The following is a 24,467-nucleotide window of genomic DNA, read 5'->3' on the forward strand; positions in this document are numbered from 1 at the left end:
AGCGTCCAGTCTGTCCAAAGTAAGAGAGATCACAGTTGCAAGGAATTTGATAAACTCCAGGAAGAGATAAAGTTGAGCGTTTGTCTTTAGGAGAAGGAAAATGAGAAGACAATTTGTTAATAGGAGAATACGTAGCTGTTAAATCATATTTCTTCAAAATTCTTGCGATAGGTTCTGAAATACCGGAGATATAAGGAATAGGTACTCGACGTATTGAATCTTTGTTGTTTTGTGGAGGATTATAAGATGTAAGAAGACGTTGAATACATTTTTCAGAAAAGCCATTGAGTTTCATGTGTTGCTGGATAGTAGAAAGTTCTTTCTGTAGATAATCAAAAGTAGAACAATTAGTTTTGGCTCTTTTGATGAGACAAATTTTATAGCCAAGTAGAAGGAACAGCCATGGGAAGTCCTCTTTCTCCAGCTTTAGCCAACTTTTATTTGGAACATTTAGAAAAAGTCCTCTTCACATCTAGATTCCCTCTACCATCTTTTTGGGTAAGATATATAGATGACATATTTGCTATTTGGCCTCACAGTAAAAACACTTTATCTTCCTTTTTAAACAGTATTAATTCCTTACATCATCGCATAAAGTTTACTATGGAATTAGAAGAAAACAACCAGTTATCTTTTTTAGACGTTCTCCTCATCCGATCATCTTCAAATATTCTTACAACTACAGTATACAGGAAACCAACATTCACAGGTCGTTATATTCTGAAAGAATCAGCCCATCATCCATGTCATAAAACAGGAATTATAAAATGTCTCATCAAAAGAGCCAAAACTAATTGTTCTACTTTTGATTATCTACAGAAAGAACTTTCTACTATCCAGCAACACATGAAACTCAATGGCTTTTCTGAAAAAAGTATTCAACGTCTTCTTACATCTTATAATCCTCCACAAAACAACAAAGATTCAATACGTCGAGTACCTATTCCTTATATCTCCGGTATTTCAGAACCTATCGCAAGAATTTTGAAGAAATATGATTTAACAGCTACGTATTCTCCTATTAACAAATTGTCTTCTCATTTTCCTTCTCCTAAAGACAAACGCTCAACTTTATCTCTTCCTGGAGTTTATCAAATTCCTTGCAACTGTGATCTCTCTTACTTTGGACAGACTGGACGCTCTCTTGAAAAAAGAATCCAAGAACATCAATCATCCATTCTTCACAATAAACCTGAAAAGTCTGGTCTGGCTCAACACGGGATTGAAACTGACCACAGCATCCTTTGGTCCAAAACGCGCCTCTTACATAGATCCCGTTATAGGTTCGAACGTTTGTTCAAGGAAAGCGTGGAGGCCTTGCTCCATCATCCCAACCTGAATCGTAATGACTGCATATCTATATCAAAAATCTGGGAAAGCCTAATCAAGATTACTCATTAATTTTTTTTTTTTTTTTTTTTTTTTTTTTTTAATAGCAAATTCAATCATGTTTCTACTTCAAAATATTTCGTTTCATACTTAGTGATATAACATCACGCGGCATGTTCTAATTTCAACGATCTATTGTTAGTATTCTAGCTTGTATATTTTTTAAACTGTTCTTGTAATACCACCGACGATGGTCTGCTATTTCCAGACCGAAATATTTGGTTAAATAAATATCTTTCTTGTGATTACGTGATTAAATCATTCAGTCTTATGTCGCAAGTATCCTTAAAACAACAAATGGTTTTAAATAGTGTATATGTGGATTTTTATCATATAATTGTGGTTCATTTCTTTTCATGCTTGATACAAGTGTCTCTCATTGTTGTAATTTTCTTTGTTTACTTGTGTTTTGCTACTTTGTTGTTCCTACTGCTTCTGCTTTCTGAAATGGCACCCATAAAGAAGCACAAGTCTGCAGCATGGAAAGCTTCATGCCCAAAATAGTTCTGCCAGGGATTTTTCACAGTGGATGCATTGCAAAAATTGCTTCATGTGTGTGCCGAAATAAGTGAAAGATTTGTGGAACTGTTGAAGTTAAAGTAAAGAAGAAAAACATTAATGTATGTGAAAAGTGTACTGATAGATCTAATAGACAATCTTAAGTGTTTGGATGACATTCATAACTTATTTTTAATGGTATTAACAACACCAAATTATCTTATTATAAAAGCTGCTTATTAACTGGTGTTAAATTGTGATTGATAAAATTCTTAAGAGAATTCATTCTTTCATAATTTAACAAGCAAAAACCCTATAATAGAAAATTTGCTTGCATCTAAGAGTGGTGTAAATTACATATATGTGAACAAAATTAGGATATATTAAACAAAAAGATAATTGTGAAAATGCATAAGAAAAGAGTGTTATTCCATTATGTAGAAAGATTACTTAAGCTAAGCTAGTTAAATATTGGCGGTGAAATTCTAGAGAAAAAGAACGTTTATATATGATTAAAGCAGTATACCATTCCTAGGAATTAGATAGACAAAGCTTAGATGAATGACTCACAATTTTTAATGATAATTATAGCGTAATCCAAGGCCAAGTGCACAGAATTAAAGGAAGTTGCTGCAAGCATATCGTGTGCACACGGCACATGATGAGCAGGCAGAAAAGAAGAAATCCTCTACCGAGAGATATTGTGTTGAGTGCTGTCGATGAGTCGGGGGGGGGGGGGGGATTACAGAAGGTACCGAGATATAAAAGAGTTAGGAACCCCCCCCCTCCAATGTGGCTTTTTTCTAGTGGTTTTGGTTTTTGTGTGTGGACTTCGTGAGTGGAGGGATGGTTCCAGAGTACGAGGGGAATCTCTGCCCTGATGCCCGGCAGAAGGAAATGGAAGATGCCACGTATCCATGGGAAAGGTTATGCGTCACAAGGTCTGAGGTGAATCACATTACTCCGGAAGAAAAGGGTAGTCTGCAAAGAGGCCTCAGAATCTAGGTAAAAAGGCAACATGTGCGAAAGAGTGACTTTGCCCCAAGAATCCTATTGAAAAGAAGGCATGACCGACGGAAATGAATGGGCCTGCATATGATCGAGGAATCAGTATTGTGAAATTTTATTGTTAAATAGTGTAAATGAATGATATGTGAATCAAGATCTAAGGACTTAACAAAGATAAAATTTAGGACTGTAGCAAATTATAAGTTGTGAAAGTAGATAAGTGTAATTTAAAGAGTGATAACCTTAGGATGTGTGAATACAAGGTGATAATGTATGTTTACTAGGTTTTAATTAAGAGAGTTATGAGGATCTTACATGTGAAGTAATATAGAACAGCTCTATTGTTAATCCTATGTGAGTTATGAGAAATTTATTATTATTATTATTATCTGGGTCTCCATGGAGTCAAAAGACTCATCGTGGGATTGTTTGTATTTGATAATTATGATAGCACATAAATTTGTAGTTTAGAAATGATCTTTCCCAGACTTCCATGAACTGGATATATGTTAGTATGTTAAATAAATCTTTTGCTTACTCTGGTTCAGTTGTTTGTTAGTACTATCCGATGCATCACTTGCTAAATATGCAAAATAAGCAAGAGATATGAGTTGTGTCTACGGTCATGATTGCACGGTTGTTAGTCACTGAGATACAGCTGGGTATTCACTTCTTGTTTAAGATTTTCTTTTTAAACTAATTGTCCTAAGTGGTGCAGCGATAACAAATAAATGTCTTAGGATTTTATGAGAAGAAGAATCTCAGAAGCTTTGTTGCATTTGGATTTTGGCTCTACCCCAAGGCAATTCCCTTTGTACTTAGATAGTACCACGTGACACCAAGGGGCGAATAAACATAGAGAGCATAGATATCAAAGTTATTAAGAAAAGGTGACACAACACTGGCTTATATTTCACTGGATTTCACACCAGAATCTTCATAGCACAAAGCAGCAGGTTATAGTTTATATGCAACAATGAGTAAGTGAAACAATTCAAATTGTACCAGACAAAAGATCTAAAGTCCTAATGTGTTGCCCTCTAATGTTGTAAAAAAAAGAAGTATTACAGCTATGTAAGAGATGATCTTAAGATAACAGTCTCTCAAATTTTTGACAAATTAATGCAATCATACTCATTGAGATTAAGAGAATTCTTAATAGCCATGGATGACGCTTAAGGATTTTTAGATCTTTTGTCCATTGCAATTTGAATTGTTTCAATTACTCATTGTCGTGTATAAACTATAACATGCTGCTTTGAGCTCTGAAGATTTACTCTGTCCTCCCCTAATACACAAGAATACAACATGACCATTTCTATTCCGTATATCTGAGGTACATCGGAAAAGATAGCCAAAGTATTGTTGAAACATGGCCTTCGCACCACCTTCAAACCTCATGTCAAGCTGGCAACTCTGATCCGCTTGCCAAAGGATAAACTTCACCCTTTAGCACACACAGGAGTGTATGAAGTTCCATGTGACTGTGACTAGGCCTATTATGGGCAAACAGGAAGATCAGTGAACATCTGCCTGGAAGAACATGAAAGATACATTCGCTACTATTACGATGGCAAGTCAGGACTGGCAGACCACGCTTTGGACACTCCTTCACACAGGATTAGATGGAGGAAAACGAATTTGCTATTTAGGAGTCGTTATAGATCTGAAAGATTATTTTTTGAGTCAGCAATGGCTTTGAAGAATTCTCCCAACCTTAACAAATATGGTTGCATTAATTTGCCAAAAATTTGGGAGATGGTTATCCTAAGAAAAACTCCTGGATAACTGCTTTTTTTTTTTTTTCGTTAGAGGGCGCCAAAAATAGGACTTTAGATCTTTTGTCTTTTGCAATTATATTGTTTCACTCACTCACTGGCGCGTTTACATGTGTGTTGTGCTCTGATGATGCTGAGTTGAAAATCAGCGAAATATTAGCGTTAATAAAACATCTTTGTTGATAAAAGTGTTTGTGGTGTTGTTAATACCATGAAAAATAAGTCATGAATATGTAATATGGTATGAAAAGAAGGAAAAATGCCAGAGTGGGTGAAATCAATATTAGTGACATTATACAAGAAAGGAATAAGCTAGAATGTAAAAATTATAGAACAAGTCACTTGGTAAAGTGATGATGATGATATTCACAGAAAGATTGAGAACACAATTGGAAGCATACCTTGCAGATGAGCAAGCAGGATTTAGGAAGGATAGAACTACAATTCAACAGATTTTGACAATGAGGTTAATAGCAGAGAAAGCTAGGAGAAAAAACAAAAACATATATACTTGCTTTGTTGATTTTCAGAAAGCATTTGACAGTATAGACCAGAAAGTGACATTAGCAGTTCTGGAATCCTATGAAATTGATAAAAAAACTAATAGCTATATTAAAAGATGTTTATCAGAATGCAGTTGCAGCAGTTAGAATAGGTGATGATTTGGGGAAATGGTTTAGAACAAGCAGAGGTACTAGACAGGGGGACTCAATATCACCAAGCATTTTCGTCGCACATTTAGAAAGAGCAATGGACAAACGAAGGAAGATGCAAAAGGAATATCTGTACATGGAATGAGAACTAACAATCTGAGATTTGCAGATGACATTGTTATTATTAAAGAAGACGAAAGAGAACTACAAAAAACACTGAAACTGTTAAATGAGGAAGGGAAGAGATTTGGACTTGTTATGAACTTAGAAAAAACAAAGACAATGGTATTTGGTGAGAAGAAAATGAAACAAAAGATACAAGTGGATGGAATTGATAATAGAAAATGTAGAACAATTCACATATTTGGGAAGTAAAACAATGATTTGGACTGTAAAAAAAGAAATAAAGATCAGGATTGCAAAGGGAAGAACAAATCTGAATGCCATGGATAACATCTGGAAAAGTAAAGTGATCAGCCTGCAAACAAAACTAAAAGTACTGGAAACATGCATCTTTAGTGGTGTACTGTATGGATCTGAAACACGGGTAATAAATAAGGAATCAAGAAAAAGAATTTTGGCATTTGAAAGAACCTTATAGGAAGATTCTAAGAATAGGATGGGTACAGAAAATCACAAATGAAGAGCTCTATCGGAAGATACAACCAAAAGAGAATCTAATGCAGAAGATTATAAAATGGAAGCTACAATTATTTGGACACATCTGTAGAATAAGTGAGGACCGGAAGATAAAGACATTTATGTTTGGTATTTTGGATGGTTTAAACAGAAGAGGTAGACCATACAGAGAATGGCTAGCCGATATAAAGGACTGGTGTGGAATGGGTGTACAGAAACTGTGACACTGTGCATTGGACAAAGAAAGGTGGAAGAAGATAGTGAAGAAGGCATCGCACACCATCACAAACCATGGGCAGTGAGCCCATGGTTCGTGATGATGATGATGATAAGGCTAACAGCTGTTTAGAGGTGAAGTAATGTCTGAACAGCTGTTAGCCTTATATCAATCAAAAATCCATTGAGCTATTGAATACTGCTCTCATATTTCTTATGATATATCTGAATTCCATTGGAGGATGGCTTGGAGATCAGAATTGAGGCTAGTGGTGGTGGTTGATGTTCTATAGGCCGAGGTGAGTTGTGTAGAGTAAGGTTAATCAAATGAAAGGGAAGATTTTGCAGATGCTGTCATCTGCAAAACTGTGTAATGGGTTAGAGGTCAAGTGAAGTAGGTGATTGATATATAGAAGGAAGAGGTTGATGAGAGAATAGATGGTGAACAGATGGAGAGAACAGATGGTCGAATGGTGAGAGGATAAGGAACTATCCACCATCACACATAGTACACATCCAGATAAAAAGCTGGCAATCCAACTGCAGAATTCCTGAGACAGAGCAAATGATGGGAATTTGCTTAGTAAGCATGTGTGCCAGACTCAGTCAAAAGCTCTGCAGACATCAAGTGCAACCACATGAGATTAACCAAACTTCTCCATGGTATTTGTCTCGAAATGGGCAATGTATGTGAGTAGATCTCCTGTTTGGCAGTGATGGAATCCATACTGGTTGTCATTTATTAGCTGAGAGCCTTTGAGGTAGTGTAGGAGTTGGGAATTGATGGTTTTTTCCATTACTTGATATGGCAATGATTTGTTGCACTTCTTAAGAATGAGTTGAATATAGGCCAATTTCCAAGCTGCTGGATAGATTCCAGTGTAGTAAGAGAGTATATATACATACATATACATATATATAAGGCAACATAGGATAGAAGTCACTTCTGGTGCACAAACCTTCAGGACAATTGGAGAAATGCCATCAGGGTCAGGTGACTTTTTTGTGTTCAGTTAAATGATCAGTTATGCATGTATTGGAGACAAAGTGTGAAGCCAGGCGATTGGCTTTTTCTGTATGATGATGCAATAAGAGACATCTGGGTATGATAGGGATGGGAATGGTGTTGGGCAAAAGTTATGACTGGTTGCTTTCACAAGAAACCTCGGTTACCATTTAGACTGGCTGCAATTTTCTTGGTTTTTGCTCTTCCAAACTCTGTTTTGGAAGCATTGATAATTTTCTTGCAGTTATTTTGGGCTTGAATTTAAGCATTAAAGGAGGATGAAGTTCTTGATGTAAGCCAGTTGTAGTATGCTTGATTTTTTATTTGTACAGCCTTGGCACATCTTTTGGAGAACCAGAGTTTAGTTAGGGAGATGGCAGTTCAGAGTAGTGTGTAAGAATGTATGTTTCCATTTTTAATTCAGCTAAATGTAAAGTCTTGAATGTTGGGATGCATTGATGGGGAAACTGTACTAGAGAAAGTAGGAGAGGCAAGGCATCTGAAGTGATGACTGATAGAAACCTGAAATTCAAGGAACATATTGAAAAGGTGGTGAAGGTAACACCAGATGATTGCTGCAGTGCTAAGAAGGACACTGACTAGCAGAGATAAAAGACTTGTCATTCCATTGTATAATGATCAGACCACATCTAGACTGATTGGAAGGGGATAAATTAACCTTGGAAAGAGTAGAGAGGAAGATAAACAGAGATGGTATTAGGACTGTACAATGTTAGTTATGAGGATAGACTGAAGGAATATGGATTGCAGAGTTTGGTAGACAGAAGAAGGAGAGGTGATATGATTGAGACATTTAAATTGTTGAGAGATAGTTACAGGGTTCACACTTGGAGTTCTTATGTTTGGTAACAAGGGAAAGGAGTGAGGACAAGGGACCATCCCTGGTAGCTGCGAGAGGAAGTTGTGAGCAAGAGGATGAGGAGTGGTTTCTTTGCATTGAGGGTGGTTAAACCATGGAATGCATTGCCTGATAGAGTGATGAAAGCACAAATGGTGAATGAGTTCAAGGAATGGTATGATATACTTTCAGTTTTTTAGTGTGAATCCCCCACAATGAGTCATGTGACTCTGTGAAGGTCCTGAATAATAATAATAATAATAATAATAATAATAATAAACTGAGTAGGATTGAAATGAATGAACAGCTAAAAAAGCTGTAAAGCTGTTGTAAAATCTCTCATGATATGTTGCTATGTAACTTATCATGTTTATTTCTGCATGTTTTTCTAAGAAGAATTCTCTTAAAGAAATGTCAATTTTATCTGTAATAATCTTGTAATTGTAATAATTTAACTATGAGCCTTTGTTAAAATAATGTGGCACATGATGTCATTATGTAATGTATTAACTCATGTCTATATATGGACATTTCAAAAGATGCGCAAAATGACGTCATACTGAGATGTTCATACATGACCATATATGGAAGTTTTGAGAGAGTTGCATACATGCAACTGAAGTCCAGGCCTTTATAAGGCGAAAAGTTGAGAAATCCAAGACAGATTTCTCGATCTTCTCTTATCTGGGTCCACCATACAAGGTCAGTTGTCGGTAATTGAAAGAGAAGCATCATAAGTCTGAGGTTTCTGAGTCTTCTCTTGCCTGGATCCGCCGCCATGTGAGGTCCATTGTTGGTAATCGAAAGAGGAGCATTGCAAGTCTTAGGATTCTCAATGTTCACTTACCTGTCTGCTGCCATGGGAGATCATCACTAGGAAAGACCTGCACATTGCTACCATGTTAAGGGTCCTAAAGGGCATAGACTAATTGACGATTGGACACAGAAGAAATTGGCAAGAAATCAAGTACAAGCCAGCAAGAGGAAAGAAAGACAAAAAAAAGAGCACTTTCATGTGAACAAAAGATTCATGAAAAAGGCAGTGCTGAATGAGAATTCAGCACTGCCTTTTTCATGAATGGAAATATCTCATGTATAAGTACTTATACATGAGATATTTCCAAGCAAGAATGTACATCAAGTGTGTCTGCTTATGGGTACAATAAGAGATTGTGTAAGTTAACAACTGAAATAAGCTCACCCAAGGTGTGTCTTAATCTCGACTGTGTATAATTAATTATTGTAAGAGCAAGAGTATTGTGCTAGATAATGTGAATTAATATTGACATTATCTAGCTTTATGACTAGCAGAATATTCTAGATTGTGATTTAACTTTAAGGGAAGAAACATAGAACTAAGTCTGAATCAGGAAGAATTGAAACTGACATAGACTTGTAATGCAATTGTATATATACATGTTACTATGGATCAGAGTCTGTAAATATTCCTTTTTGATTTAATTAAATGGTTTGTGAACAACACACTGGACTGATTCTGTCAATGCATCATCCTGAAAATTTCAGGATGAATGTCCTGAACAGTTGCCAGGACAAAGTCTAATAAAGATAGAGACTAAAATTAATATTGGATTGGGATAGTTTTGATATTAGTATCAGTGTGCTGTGCAAACCATCTTGTGCCTTAAGCAATTATGGATACAGAAAGTAATTGTGATACTTTGGTAGATACTAATACAATGGAAGACTGAGAATTCTTTAGAACTATAAACCCTTATCTTGTGATTCTGATGTTTTCAGGAGAAGACCATGAAAATGTGGATTGGCCTATTTTAATTTTGCAGAAAAACTTAAGGAGATAGAAAAATGGTTGGAGTTTCACTTACTGATAATTCTTAGCAATAAATCTTCAGATAATCCTAAACACTCAAGATGACTAATTAAAGAGTTCAGAATTCCTCTAGCAGTTACATCTGATAATTTGATCAAATCTAGGAAAAGACTCACAGGAGCCAAAAGTTCAGGAAGAACTACACGAACAATAACAATCAATGTTGTTGTGTTACTCACAGTTGATGATTCATCAATAAGTAACGATATTTTGTTCTTGGAGTTCACTATATTGTCTATTAATGTTTTTCTCATTTCATTTGCGATACGGCTCACAATGTTAATGAAAGCATTTATACAGAATGAAGAATATATCCCATGTCTAGGCCATTAAGTTCCTCTAAATTTATTGTCTTCAAAGTTGTTAAGTGATTGATTTCTCCTTGCAACTTTGTAAGCGATTCAAAACACTTTTCCTGTTACGTCTTTATTATGAGACAAAGTTTTAGGAAAACTTTCTCTAATGTTTTGTTTTTTGCTTCAAATTTTATTTTTTTGGCATGCTTTGTGCGCTGTACTCTCCTTATGAATGTAAATCTTTTTTCTTAATAACATTAACTATTGTTTGCGAGATTCTCCAGAATGACTGATTTTACCATTTGCCCACTCCACTGAAATTTTCGTTCCCATGTGTTTATCGATGGCAAGACTTCCGACATCACAACACTTTACAGCCCAACATTTTATTCTTGACATACAGCCACTCGTTTCTCTTGCAGAAGTCATTTTTCTGCAAAAATGTTCAACATTCGGGCCAATCATTATCAGAATCTGCTTCCTTTTGACCAAGCGGATCTTCGGGTCTTCATTTCATGATCCTCTTCACCAAGTATATTTTCAGTGCTAGTTTTCTGTTTTATAGGATCACAAGTATATTCAACAATTTCTGCTTCTTCAGCCTTCCTTTTTTTTACTCATTGGCATAAAGTAACTACTTATTTTACTCATTTTGAACAATGATTGCAATGATTTAATTTAGATTAATTCAAAACTCACGTGAACACCTGCCTATTGCAGAGTGAACATGGAACTGATAAACTGATATTGGAAACAATCGGAAGTGAACACAACTTCCTGTTTCCAGTTGGTACCAACCTATGAAACAGGAAAGCAGGATACCAACTTATGAGTAATCAAAACTGAAAATTCAATTTGTGAACACAGTACCATCTACCGGAATATTTATAATACATTTTGCTATCAATAAATCACAAATTTTTTAAAACTTAAGAAAAAAAGGTGCCAGTACTGCGTACCGTTGCATACCATGATAAAAAAAGCATTGGGTAGGGTAATCAGGAATGCTACTGATATGCAGTACTTGCAGAATGATTTGAATAGCTGCAATTGTGAGCATGGGAAAATGGATATCAGTTCAATGTCAGTAAATGTAAAGTCATTCACTTCAGTGTGATTAGATATCCCATGTCGTATTATATTGGTGAGATTATGCTTGAAGAAACTGATGAGGCTAGGGTCCTTGGTTGAGTGTAAGTAGACAGGAAGTTGAAGTTCAGGGGCCATGTAGCAGAGATTGCAAATACAACTCAAAAGATAATTGCAATGCTGAAATGAATGTTCACATGCAAAGATAAGGATGTCATTTTGCCTCTTTACATGACCTTGATGAGACCTTACTTGCACTATTGTGCACAGGTCGGGTCTCCTGGTTTCTGTTGTGATTCTGATATATTGAAGCGAGTGCAAAGGAGAGTGTTAAAAATTATATCAGGATTGTGGAATATTGATTATGAAGACCGATTGAGAATTTGTAGACTGCAGACACTAGCAAACAAGAGAAAGAGGAGTGATATGATTGAGACTTACAAACTTCTGAAAGGGTCATACAGGATTTCGATTGATGAATTGTTTCAATTTCTGGAGAGTGGAGAAAGGACAAGAGGGTAGGTATTCTTGGAAGCTGAGAATGAATGCCACTAAGAAGGGGTAGATTTTTCTCTCATAGGGTGATGTGTGATTGGAATGGATTGGAATGAAAAAATCTTCTGGGTTACTTTCACTACCTTTGCAATACGAGGTGGTATTAAAAAGTTTCGAGACTAGTTTTGCAACACGCCAACAGATGGCAGCATGCACAGTCACAGGGAGCACTGACCTTCATAAGTCAGTGTGCCAAAAGACGTTGCCCTCTGTACGTCGGGAGCTGTGCTATTCTGACCAAATGCATTACCACGTCTGCAATTTAATCATGGACAGCAAGCTAGAGCAAAGAGTGAATGTGAAATTCTGCGTGAAACTGGGCAAATCTGCCACAGAGACGTTTGAGTGAAGCAACAGTTTTCACAGTGGAAGAGCCCATCATCTTCATGACTGAAAAAGGCGAGGCAGGTCCGCAGCTCAACCAAGTGCATGCTCATTGTCTTTTTCGACATTTGTGGCATTGTGCATCGAGAATTCGTCCCCAGGGGCTACACCATCAATAGTGAGTTCCACTGCCAGGTTTTAAGACGTCTGAGGATTGACATTCAGCAAAAGCAACCGGTTCTGTGACACGCGAAAAACTGGAGGCTCCACGACGACAATACACCCTGTCACCGAGCTCTCCTCACACGTGAGTTTCTCACCAGAAACAACATGATCTCACTTCCTCACCCATCCATACTCACCGGATTTGGCCCCTGCGGACTTCACTCTCTTCCCGAAGATGAAGATCCAGCTCAAAGGTCACCATATTGACACCATTGCAGAGATCCAGCGTGAATCACTGAAGGTGCTCGACACGCTTTGAAAAGCAGACTTCTAGGACACATTCCAGAAGTGGCAAGAATGCTGGGAGTGCTGTATTGCTATGCAAGGAGACTATTTTGAAGATGATAGTGTGTAAACATAAATAAATAAAGTAATTTCTTGTAAACAGAGCTAGTCTTGAAACTTTTTGATACCACCTTGTATATTCCCTGAATTTCAGGTTTCTATCACTCATCACCCCCAGATCTCTTGTCTCCCCTACTTCCTCTAGTACAGTTCCTCTAATAGAGTATACAACCTCCCATCAATGTATCCCAAACTTCAAGACTTTACATTTAGCTGCATTAAATTGACATCCCCATTAAATTGCCACTCTGTCTAGTTTATTCAAATCCTCTTCCAGGGATGCCGCATCTGCACTGTTACTAATAACCCTTCCCAGCTTCACATCATCTGCAAACAACTGAATATCCCCTTGCAATCCATTAACAATGTCATTGATATAAAGGTTAAACCATACAGGTCTCAGTACTGAGCCTTGTGGAACCCCACTTGTAACCTTCTGTCTCTTTGATATTGCCCCACCATACACAACTCTCTGATACCTATCAGACAGCCAATCCTGAATCCAGTTGACTAATCCGACATTTAAACCCATGTGCTGCAACTTAAACATCAGCTTATCATGTGATATCCTGTCAAATGCCTTTGCAAAATCCAAAAAAAAGGCAGTATATGCCTTTTCCTCATCAACCGCTCTTGTCACTTTATTATGAAAGGCAATCATATTACTAAAGTAAGAATGTCCCTTAACAAATTCATGTTGACTCCCACAGATAACATTACCCTGATCTACCCAATGCTGTATGTCCCTCACTAATTTCTCCAAGATCTGAAAAACTACTGATGAAACACAAACTGGCCTATAACCACACACACATCCAATTTGCTACTGCATTTATCGAATGGCATTATCTTACTTTCCTTCCATTCCTTGGGTACCTTTCCCGTAGGCAGACTTTCACTGAAAAGCCAGGTTAACGGAGCTGTCAGTTCTTTAGCACATTCTCTTAAAACCGTGGTGAAATACCCACAGCATTACTGACATCCAGAGTACTCAGTATTTGGAACACACTCTCTCCTCTTGCACCTCTAAACCTCGAACCTCCCTATCCCTCTAGTGTTAAAACTTACTCTCTGAGATGAAAGTGTTCATTGAACAACTCCATTATGTCCTCTGCATCAGCCACTTTATTCCCATTTTTATCTCATCATGTCATTCTTCCACGATCATTTAGCATCTTAATGGCCACATAGGTAAAAAATTCCCTAGGATTTTCTTTGGATCTTAGTGCCAATCTATTCTCATATTCCAGTTTTGCCATCCTTACCATGCTAGCCACTCTCCTGGCTTGAGTCTTCTCTCCACCGCTCTCCTTATATCTCTTCCATAACCTTTTTTTCACCTACAGTTCCTGTTTGATATTGTTTGTCATCCACTTTACACAAAATTGTGTCCTCTTCACTCATGGAATACAGCTTACTATTGCTGCTAACAAACATTCCTTCACAATTTCACAAGTACTAATGATATCGCAGCCTTCCAATTCCACCCTCCATGGAACTGCCCCACCAATGTTATAATTCCACATACGTTCCCTTTTCTTTGATACTATTGCATGTCTATTCATCTTCCAAGTCAAAAACCACATGGTCACTCTCTCCAACTGGGGGGGAGAGATGTCATATTAGTTATTATCAGCTCTTTTAATGATATGACCAAATCTAACACTCTTGAACCTCTTGTTCCTGCAATTACATGTTGCCTAAGACATTTGTCCCTCAAGATTTCTAGAAATTTTATTTCCCTTATTACTGCATTTTCCTCTATCCAATTTATACTGTCGTAGTTAAAATATCCCATTACTATCATTCTTCTTGCACTTACCAAGGTCAACTGCCTAAACATCTCCTGCTCCTCACCCTCTGTGCTCCTTGGCTTGTATATTAAATATCCTGTCTTGCCCACCATATGCTTACAAAATCATTAGTGCCACTGCCCTCTAAAGCCTGCAATCTTAGAGGATATAAGTCATCACTTATCACAGTGTTTCTCAAAGTGTAGTATGTACCCCTGGGGATATGTAAAAAGTCTTCAGGGGGTACATGGCAATTTTCGGCTATGCATCGTTAACGCATGGAATCATTACTAAGAAAACTAAAAAAGAATTAATTTAAACGTATATATTTCTTAATAAATTATATATATTGAAGAAAAAAAAAATTAAATTATATTACGTATGAATTTTTCTACTGAAATTGCAAGTTACTATCGCCCCGACGTTCACGTTGATCTGAAAGTAACTCGCTCCCTGCGGTAAACAACATGCCCTCTGCAACAGCTACTATGCTACAGAAGCACGAAAAACAATTAGGTTATTATGTCCTTGAATAAGGTACAGAGACATTTGCTGACTGTGTAATATATTTCTCAACAAATAGTGCAATTAGAGACAACTGGGATGAAAACGGCACTAACTAATGAATCACATGTCCCATCCCACAGAAACTGCTGTATAGACTGAAGCAAACATATGTTGCCAGTGCAACATACGGTTTTGTTTGACACCACTCTGTTGTGAATGTGTTAAAACTAAAAAATATATAGTGAATGTGTTTCAGATATTATGCAATTCGGGTGAAGAGAATTAGCATTTCAACTCAATTGTTGAAATGAGAACCAACTCAATTGCCAGCTTGCTTTTGTCTTTGGATTGAGTGATCTTTTGTTAATACTGCAAAAATCATATGCACGTCTTCATAGCTGCTCTATCTCTACTGTTGAAAACTTGGTTATACTCTAAACTTGGTTAGAGTATAATAAATTTAGTTTAATCCTTTATTCAAGTGTGAACAAACAAAGTTTGTGCCTGTAAGTATCTTCAGGACTGGGGTAAGGTGGTACAACACCAGGACGACTCCTTGCAAAGGTGGAGCAAGCTACCAACACTCCTATCTCAGTATCTCCCATAATGCAAAACACATCTCCTTGCGGATATGTCTAATGTTATGCATTAAGGGAAGGGCCACAACCCAGACTAGTTTCGACCTTTATTGAGGTCTCTTCAGTGGGAGCCAGGCCCAATAGTGGAGATACCAGGCAGAAGCATTAGCAGGCCATCTCTACCTATAGGCATTGCCAAATGGTGTGCCACTCTTTTTTAATAAATTACTCTGGATTTAGAGAAAGATGTTGAAAGTTTATTTTTCACTTGGTGAGAGTATAATAAATTTAGTTTAATCCTTTATCCAAGCATAGGTGAGATTTAGTTTAATCCTTTATCCAAGGGCGGCACACCATTTGGCAACTCCTATAGGTAGAGATGACCTGCTAATGCTTCTGCCTGGTATCTCCACTCGGGCCTGGCTTCCACTGAAGAGACCTCAATAAAGGTCGAAACAAGTCTGGGTTGTGGCCCTTCCCTTAATGCATAACATTAGACATATCCGCAAGGAGATGTGTTTTGCATTATGAGAGATACTGAGATAGGAGTGTTGGTAGCTTGCTCCACCTTTGCAAGGAGTGCCCTGGTGTTGTACCACCTTACCCCAGTCCTGAAGATACTTTCAGGTGCAAACTTTGTTTGCTCACACTTGGATAAAGGATTAAACTAAATTTATTCTATCTCTACTGACTTACCATTGCTCTCCATTTCGCGCTCTGCTTTCACTTCTTATTAGTCATTTGTGAAGGATTGTTCATTACATATCTCAATTCTTGTAAATTACTGGTAATTTTTGCTTGAAATAATTGGGAATAAATATGATGTTATTTGGGCAGATGACTTTGACGATACACACAAGGAAACCGCTCTCGAGGCCGGAAGTAGTGATGCCGAATGGAGCTTCTTGGTAAGTCATACCCATTTTCTGCTCACATCACGTTTTTTTCTGAAAACTTTAGTTTCCGAAAATCCCCATATATGTATCTTGTCCCATGTTTTTTTGCTTTAAGTTCGTGGGAAAAAATGAGAGTAATATTTCAGTAAATACGGTAATTTTTTTAGCTTTCAAATTCTTAAGTATGGATCATTGGTTAAAGACTGGATTTATAAAACGCACAAAAGAGAGCAACATAGCAGATATAAGTAGCTGTAAGCCAAAAGAAAACGTTGATATTGTATCCCTCTCATTGATGATAAATTATGTAAATTAAGTAAAAATTTACAGTAACTTTATAAATTTTGTTCTATTATAAATAAATCATATTTTTTGTTTACATGTACATCTAAATTCAAATAAAATAGACATTTACAATGAAATATACTTTCTTATTTATAATAATTATTATTATTTTCATAAGGGGAAAGGGGGTATTTGGAAATAATGAAAATTTAAGAACGGGTACATGGATATCTGAAGTTTGATAAACACTGACTTATCATAAGCAGTACTCCACCAAAATGTTTTCCCTTCCTATCCTGCTACTTCTATTCCTGTTATTATATCATCTTCCGTCAACCACATCTCGGAGATCCCAATAATCTTTGGCTATGCTGATGCTATCAGAGCCACCACTTCATCTTCTTTATTTCAGATACTCCTGGCATTAGTATAAAGTATAAAAATAACACTGCTTCTATAAATATCATTATCTCCTACAGACTTGATGTCGTCCCACTTTCCCCAAGCACCCATTCCTACAAGAGGCCACCCATGTTACCAGCCACCCTGGGAATTTTAGTTTCCCTACACTGACCCACCGACTTGTTCAGAAAACAGCAGTCTCTCTAGATGCCTACTTCCTTCCTCATTCAAATGTAAGCAGTTCTGTCCTCAAATGCCCTCCAAGCATCCACATATTCCAATCTTCTCTTCTGACACATTCTATCTATTATGCTATTCACATGCATATCTATTATTACTGCTCTTCTGCTTGGCTCGTCATTAACATACCTGGGTAACACACAGACATCTTTCCTCTCCGCATTTTCTTTTGTACAACCTCAAGCATGAATCTCAGATCTCTTGCCACCCAATTTACATCAAGTCTCCATACATCACACCTCTTACTACTCTGTTCCTTGAATGCTCACCTGCATCCCTCTCTCTCTCTCTCTCCCCTCTAGCTCGTTCTGTGTTCCTCTACTTACCTGACATCCTGGCATCACTCTATTCCTGGTTTCAGCACTCCCTCGCATTCTTCTCATTGCCTCTCTCTAATTGTATCTATTCTCTCCTCTTCTTTCATTCCCATACCTCTTTCTCTCATTCCCTCTCTTCTACTGTTTGTATTCTTTCCTCTTCTATCATTCTCATAACTCTCTCTCACTCCTACTCTGATTGGTCTTGCATTCATCTCTTCCATTCACCTAATCTCATTTTTCACACTTCTCATCTAATTGCCGAGGCATTCCACCTCCTCTTTCAGCTCATCTCTCTGCAAGTTAGCCACTCTTGCTCACCATTCATCCTCCCAATTAAGACCATCTCTGAAACTTCACAATCATTCAAACTTTCCCCACTTCCCACTCTTATTTTTTCATTCATATTCTGCTCGTTATTCTCATCTTCTATCATACTACTTGTCTCTCTAGGTTGAGATTCTCCTACTGCTGATGCAATGAGGGCGGTTATGTAATATCTAACTCACTAAGTTCTTCCCATTACCTACATTTTTTGCATATATGTACTCCACCCTTCTCTCACCTGTCATATATCCAACTGCCAGGACGCATACATACCACAAGCACCACATGCCACAAAATCCTGTAGTCCTTAAATGGGGAGGACTTGGTGACACACCATTTGTAATCGGAGCTACAGCTGCTGCCATCATTCAAATAGTGCTGAGGATTTACTACAACTAAACGCGCTACTATACTATGTTATATGCTCTACTGTAAGCTAATTTACTTATGTGAAACTATACGTATAAACTATGTTTAACTATGCTAAATAACTAAAACTTATCTTCTTCTCTTCCACTGCAGATGCATCCAACTCTGAATTCATCTTCTTGGTAACCCAAAAATAACACAATATAAACAATAACTCAATTCCAAAAGCAGCACAACTGAAGGACACTTTTATTACTGAAAAAAATATAGCACAATTTGTGACAGAAGTCATGCTATACACTGCTTAAAAACACTTTTTTTAGCACACCTCAAATCCACCCATGTTCTTCAGCAACACTCTAGCGCCACTTTATCTTAAATCTCTTTTCCTTTGCTACCAATTCTTTTTTTTTTTTTTTTTTTTTTTTTTTAAGAACAAAATTTATGAACAGATAGAGAGAACCACTATGGGTTCACCCTCTCCCTCTTGCGAATTTTTATATGGAAAATCTCGCTAAGATACGGAGATCATGTGTTTTCTATTTGTCCTCATGGGCAGACTTCTTCCTCAGTCACCTTAATATTCTATATCTAAGAATCCAGTTTATGATGGAAAAGAAAAATGACAAATAGTTTGCCCTTCCTAGACACTTTAGTAACATGCCTTCCGAATGGTAACCTCTCCTTCACTGTATATTGAACCCACTCACACAGGCAGAAACTTTCACAGACTTTTCCGCCACCCTTCTCAACAATATAGCATCATCAAAGAAAAAATTATTGGCTCTAACCAATAGAGCCTATAATATTTGTTCCAGTTCAACCTCTCTTTCAACTGAACTCAATCATATACACAACACCTTCCTTTCAAATGGCTACAATGATTACAGAATTAAAAAAAATAATCAGCCATCCCCCTACGTCTGTGACACATCAGAAAAAAATAGCAATGTCTTTAAAAACATACAACCCCTACACAGCTTTTAAGACCCAACAGAAACTTGCGACCCTTATCTGTTCCACTAAAGATCATATCCCTCCTCTCTCAGCGCCTGGAGTATATAAAGTACACTATTCCTGCAAGCAGGCTTACTTCGGACAGACAGATAGATCAGTGACCATTCATTTAGAAGAACACAAATTGTACATCTGCAGTCACAACTATGGTCAGTCTGGCTTTGCAGATCATGTATTGGATACAATCCTGTGGATTGAAGAAAACCCATCATGCTCCACCATAGTAAATTTAAAAAGGAAAGATTGTTTTTGGAATCTGCAGCACTCAGAAATCAACCCAATTTAAACAAATACAGATGCATAAATCTTCCCAAAATGTGGGAAACAATAATTGTCAGAGATCCCAGATTACATCCTAGGCCACCTACAAATATCCATAGAGAGTGCACCACCTAGATAGGATTTGAGAGTCACCCAGATATTTCATTTAGTATTGTGCTTTTTGTTTGTGTGTGTGTGTGTGTGTGTTACAAGAGTTATTTGCAATCCCTAAAGACGTCTTAGTGACTGAGACGAAATATTGGAAGCATTAAAATTAAAATTACTCCTTAATCCTTTCCTAGTACTGTTAATACTCTATTAAACCTCCAAGACGATGTCCTTCCAGCACTTAAGTCTTAACACATGGAAAATAACGAATACTATATGCAATACTATTGAGATATTTATATCAAACTTTGACAAGTCTGAAAAAATAAAAAGTTTACTACCTTGCTGGAGTATTAGTGAGAAGTATACCAAGTTTGCGTAAATATCTCTCACAGTGTACCATAACAGGAAGCTCAGCAATGTCTATTTGTAATCCTAAATTCCGAAAAATATATGTCATGAGCTTAGTCCATTTTATCTGGAAATATAAAAGTTCTCTATTATACTGAGAAATATAAAATTTTCACAAGTCCACTTTACATTTCTTAATATATAAATGCTTAAGAAAAGATATTCAAAAAATATTTTAGGTATATTTCTCAAAATGTGTATTACCTATTCATCTGTTTTGTCTATCGATCTCTGGAGTGTTATTCCTTTTTATTAAAATTTATTATTTAGTATTCTTAAGAAAATTTGTCAGTCTCAATTTTGGCATATATTGAATCATTTTAGTGGCAAAATGTTTCAAAATAGTGATTCCCTCACTAAACACACAACTAAGATTATTATTATTATCTGATCAAATCACCATAGGAATAATACCTTGTTAAAGGAATAATAATAAATTTAGTTTAATCCTTTATCCAAGTGTGAGCAAACAAAGTTTGCACCTGAAAGTATCTTCAGGACCTGGGGTAAGGTGGGTAAGGTGGTACAACACTGGGAAACTCATTGAAAAGATGGAGCAAGCTAACATCACTCCTATCTCAGTATATTCTATAATGCAAAACACATCTCCTTGTGGATATGTATAATGTTATGCATTAAGAGAAGGGCCACTACCCAGACTAGTTTCGTTTCGACCTTTATTGAGGTCTCTTCAGTGTGAGCCAGGCCCAAGTGGAGATACCAGGCAGAAGCATTAGCAAGGTCATCTCTACCTATAGGAGTTGCCAAATGGTGAGCCACCTTTTTATTAAATTACTCTGGATTTAGAGAAAGATGTTGAAAGTTTATTTTTCACTTGGTTAGAGTATAATAAATTTAGTTTAATCCTTTATCCAAGTGTGAGCAAACAAAGTTTGCGCCTGAAAGTAGCTTCAGGAGTGATGTTAGCTTGTTCTACCTTTGCAACAAGTAGCCGGTGTTGTACCACCTTACCCCAGTCCTGAAGATACCTTCAGGCTCAAACTTTGTTTGCTCACACTTGGATAAAGGATTAAACTAAATTTATTATAGTCTAACCAAGTGAAAAATAAACTTTCAACATGTTAAAGGAAATTTGCTATAGCAATACTACTCTTTTGGTCCTAACAGTCTGCTATAATAACAAATCAACTACAGCAATATTGCTATGGATGTACAGAAGTTAATTTGGTATTAAGGATCTCTACTATATCAATACACCTCAATTTTGGTTTTATTGGATCTAAGTTTGACCTTTAATAATAATAATATAGAAAACAATATAAAATTATACAAAACTATATGACATTTGTTGGTATGTGAATTACTTATAGCATATAAATAAAACTCACTCTGGATTCAATTATGGAGAAATCTATAACATCACAAAAATGTGAATTTGTGAACTTATATTTTTCCATACTTGGAAATCATTTCCAAGTATGGAAATGATCCCTCCATTTCACATCTAAATTTTTGCCTCCATGGAGTCAAGATTCATCGTTGAATGCATCTTGAAACCTAATAAACACAGTTTATCATACCATGCCTTGACCATTCATGCTCTGCACTTTATCAAGCAATGCATTCGATGGTTCAAACACATTCCATGAAAAGAAACCATTCCTTAATCTCTTGCTCACAACTTCATTTTGTAACTTCCAGGGATGGCCCTCTTGTCCTCGCTCCTTCCCCTTGTTCCACAAAATGAAAGGCCTCCCCAATATCAATCCTGTAACCACTGCTCAACAGTTAAAAGTCACAATTATCTCCCTGTCCTTCTTCTATCTACCAAATTCTGCAATCCACATCTCAGCCTCTCTTCATAGCTAACATTGTATAGTCCTGATACCATCTTTTTTGTCTTCATCTGCACTCTTTCAATGGTTAATTATCCTCTTCAAATCCTGGGGACCAAATTTGAGAACAACAGTCCAAGTGTGGTCTGATCAGAGCTTTATACAATGGAATGTCAACTCTTTTATCTCTGCAGGTAAGCATCCTTTTCAGTATTGCAGCAATCTTTTACTCATACACGGTACTAATGTACTATAGGTTGAACAACCAACCTCTTGTGTATGGGCAAAAAAAAAAATCTTCTGGGTTACTTTCACTACCTTTGCAATATGTTCCCTAAATTTCAGGTTTCTATCAATCATCACCCAGATCCCTTGTTTCCACCACTTCCTCCAGTACAGTTCCTCCAGCAGAGTATGCAGCCTCCCATCAATGCATCCCAAACTTCAAGACTTTACATTTAACTGAATTAAACTGATACCTCCCATTCATTTGCCCAACTGTCCAATTTATTCAAATCCTCTTGCAGGACTACCACATCTGCACTATTACTAATTCTCAAATTAATTTAGAATTAGTAATAGTGCTAACCCTTCCCAGCATCACACTATCTGTAAACTGAAATCCATTGACAATATCATTGATATAAAGAATAAATAATACAGATCCCAGTAACGAGCCGTGTGGGATCCCACTTGTAACTTTCTGCTTCCTTCATACTGCTCCCCAATATGCAACTCTCTCATACCTATCAGATAGCAATCCCAAATCCAGTTCACTAACTTGACATATAAAAACCCATGTGCTGAAACTTAAATATCAGCTTATCATGTGATATAATACGCCCACACTTTGTAGAGCTTCGCTTGACTTGGTGCCAAGAATAGTCGATTCATGCTGAAGGGGAGAAAAAAATTAAGGATGTACGAATTGGTCGCCAACACGCAAAATCACGTGCTTTATAGATAAAATTTTCCAAGTGTTATACAAGCAAAATAGTTACCACTTTAAAAACTACGATGATCATAAAAGAGAAGTTAATTTTCCAATGTGTAATAATAAGCAACTCATCCCAGAAGATCGGTTGATTACCCTATTATCAGAATAGGATTCTCCTTTTTGTGACATGTGCAGAAGTGTCGAAGGTTCTCGAATCTGTGGGCGGACTATACCCTGTCAAATGCCTTTGTAAAATTTTAAAAAAAAAAGGCAGAATATGACTTTCCCTTATTAACTGCTCTTGTCATTTTGTTATTAAAGATAATCATATTACTTAAACAAGAGTGCCCCTTAACAAATTCATGCTTATTCTCACTGCCCTCATCTGTCCAATGCTGTATATGATCCTTCACTAATTTCTCCCAGATCTTAACAACTACTGATGAAATAAAAACTAGTCTATAATTGGACACTTCCCATCTGCTACCACTTGCTAGTCTGCTACTACAGATAGTGCAATGCACTAATCTTACCCTCCTTCCACTCCTTGGGTACCTTTCCCATGGCCAGACTTTCATTGAAAAGCCAGGTCAATGAAGCTGTCAGTTCTTTAGTACATTCTCTGTCTTTCTATCCCTAAAGAAAGACCACTCTCCCCAGTTGGTTATGAACTGATCAATGGTGCATTTCCGACAATAAGGAAAACAACAAATATGTAATATAAAATCAGCACAATCATTAGAGACTCTGTAGCTCAGTCAGTATAGACGAAGCCCTTTGGTCTGAAAGACCTGGGTTCGATTCCCGTCCATGTCATGAAGAACCTTTACTGGTCTTTTTCAAGTAAAGGTGAGTTAGCTGGTCTTATACGGAGGTAGAGGGTTTCTTCACTCAGAAACTCAGGTTTTTTGTCTCTCAGAACAGACAAACCAACCCATGAACACACACACACACACACACACACACGGATATAGTCATAAATACATACTTAATCGCTCATTAGGAGGACTCAACCAGTCCCATGTGATGGATGAGGAATGGGGGAACCCCATACGAATAAATAAATAAAAGCCCATTCTCTGAAAACCATGGTGAAATCCTATCCTGTCCCATTGGGTTATTGACATATAGTGTACTCAGTGTTTGAAACACCTCTCTTTTTGCACTTCACTTCGAGCCTACCCTGTCCCTTTAGTATTGAAACCTACTTTTCCAGAATGAAATATCCCAATAAAGTGTTCATTGAGGAACTCCATTATGTCCTTTGCATCAGTCACTCTATTCTCATATTCAAGTTTTCAGAAAATTCTCATATTCCAGTTTTGCCTACCTTACCATAATAGTCACTCTCCTGGCCTGAGTTTTATATTCTTCATGAATCTGCTCTCCACCCCTCTCCTTATATCTCTTCCATAACCTCTTTTTTACCTGCAGTTCCCATTTGATATTGTTTGTCATCCACTTTACACCAAAATGTGTTCTCTTCTTCTTCAC

At 37.0% G+C, this 24,467-nt stretch overlaps 1 protein-coding gene across 1 annotated transcript in view; it reads right to left on the reverse strand.

Moving 5' to 3' along the window:
* Positions 1-24,467, reverse strand: part of LOC150107629 (neprilysin-1-like) — a 221,563-nt gene that overhangs the window by 150,658 nt on the left and 46,438 nt on the right. Inside the window, exon 4 of the mRNA XM_090392143.1 lies at positions 20,171-20,307. Coding sequence (XP_090248269.1) covers positions 20,171-20,307 — 137 coding nt within the window. The remainder of the gene's footprint in view (positions 1-20,170; positions 20,308-24,467) is intronic.

The sequence above is a fragment of the Typopeltis vanoorti genome, chromosome 4 (genome assembly GCF_054136105.1).
Source record: "Typopeltis vanoorti isolate ZY-2024b chromosome 4, IOZ_Tvanoo_1.0, whole genome shotgun sequence".
Lineage (NCBI taxonomy): Eukaryota > Metazoa > Arthropoda > Arachnida > Uropygi > Thelyphonidae > Typopeltis > Typopeltis vanoorti.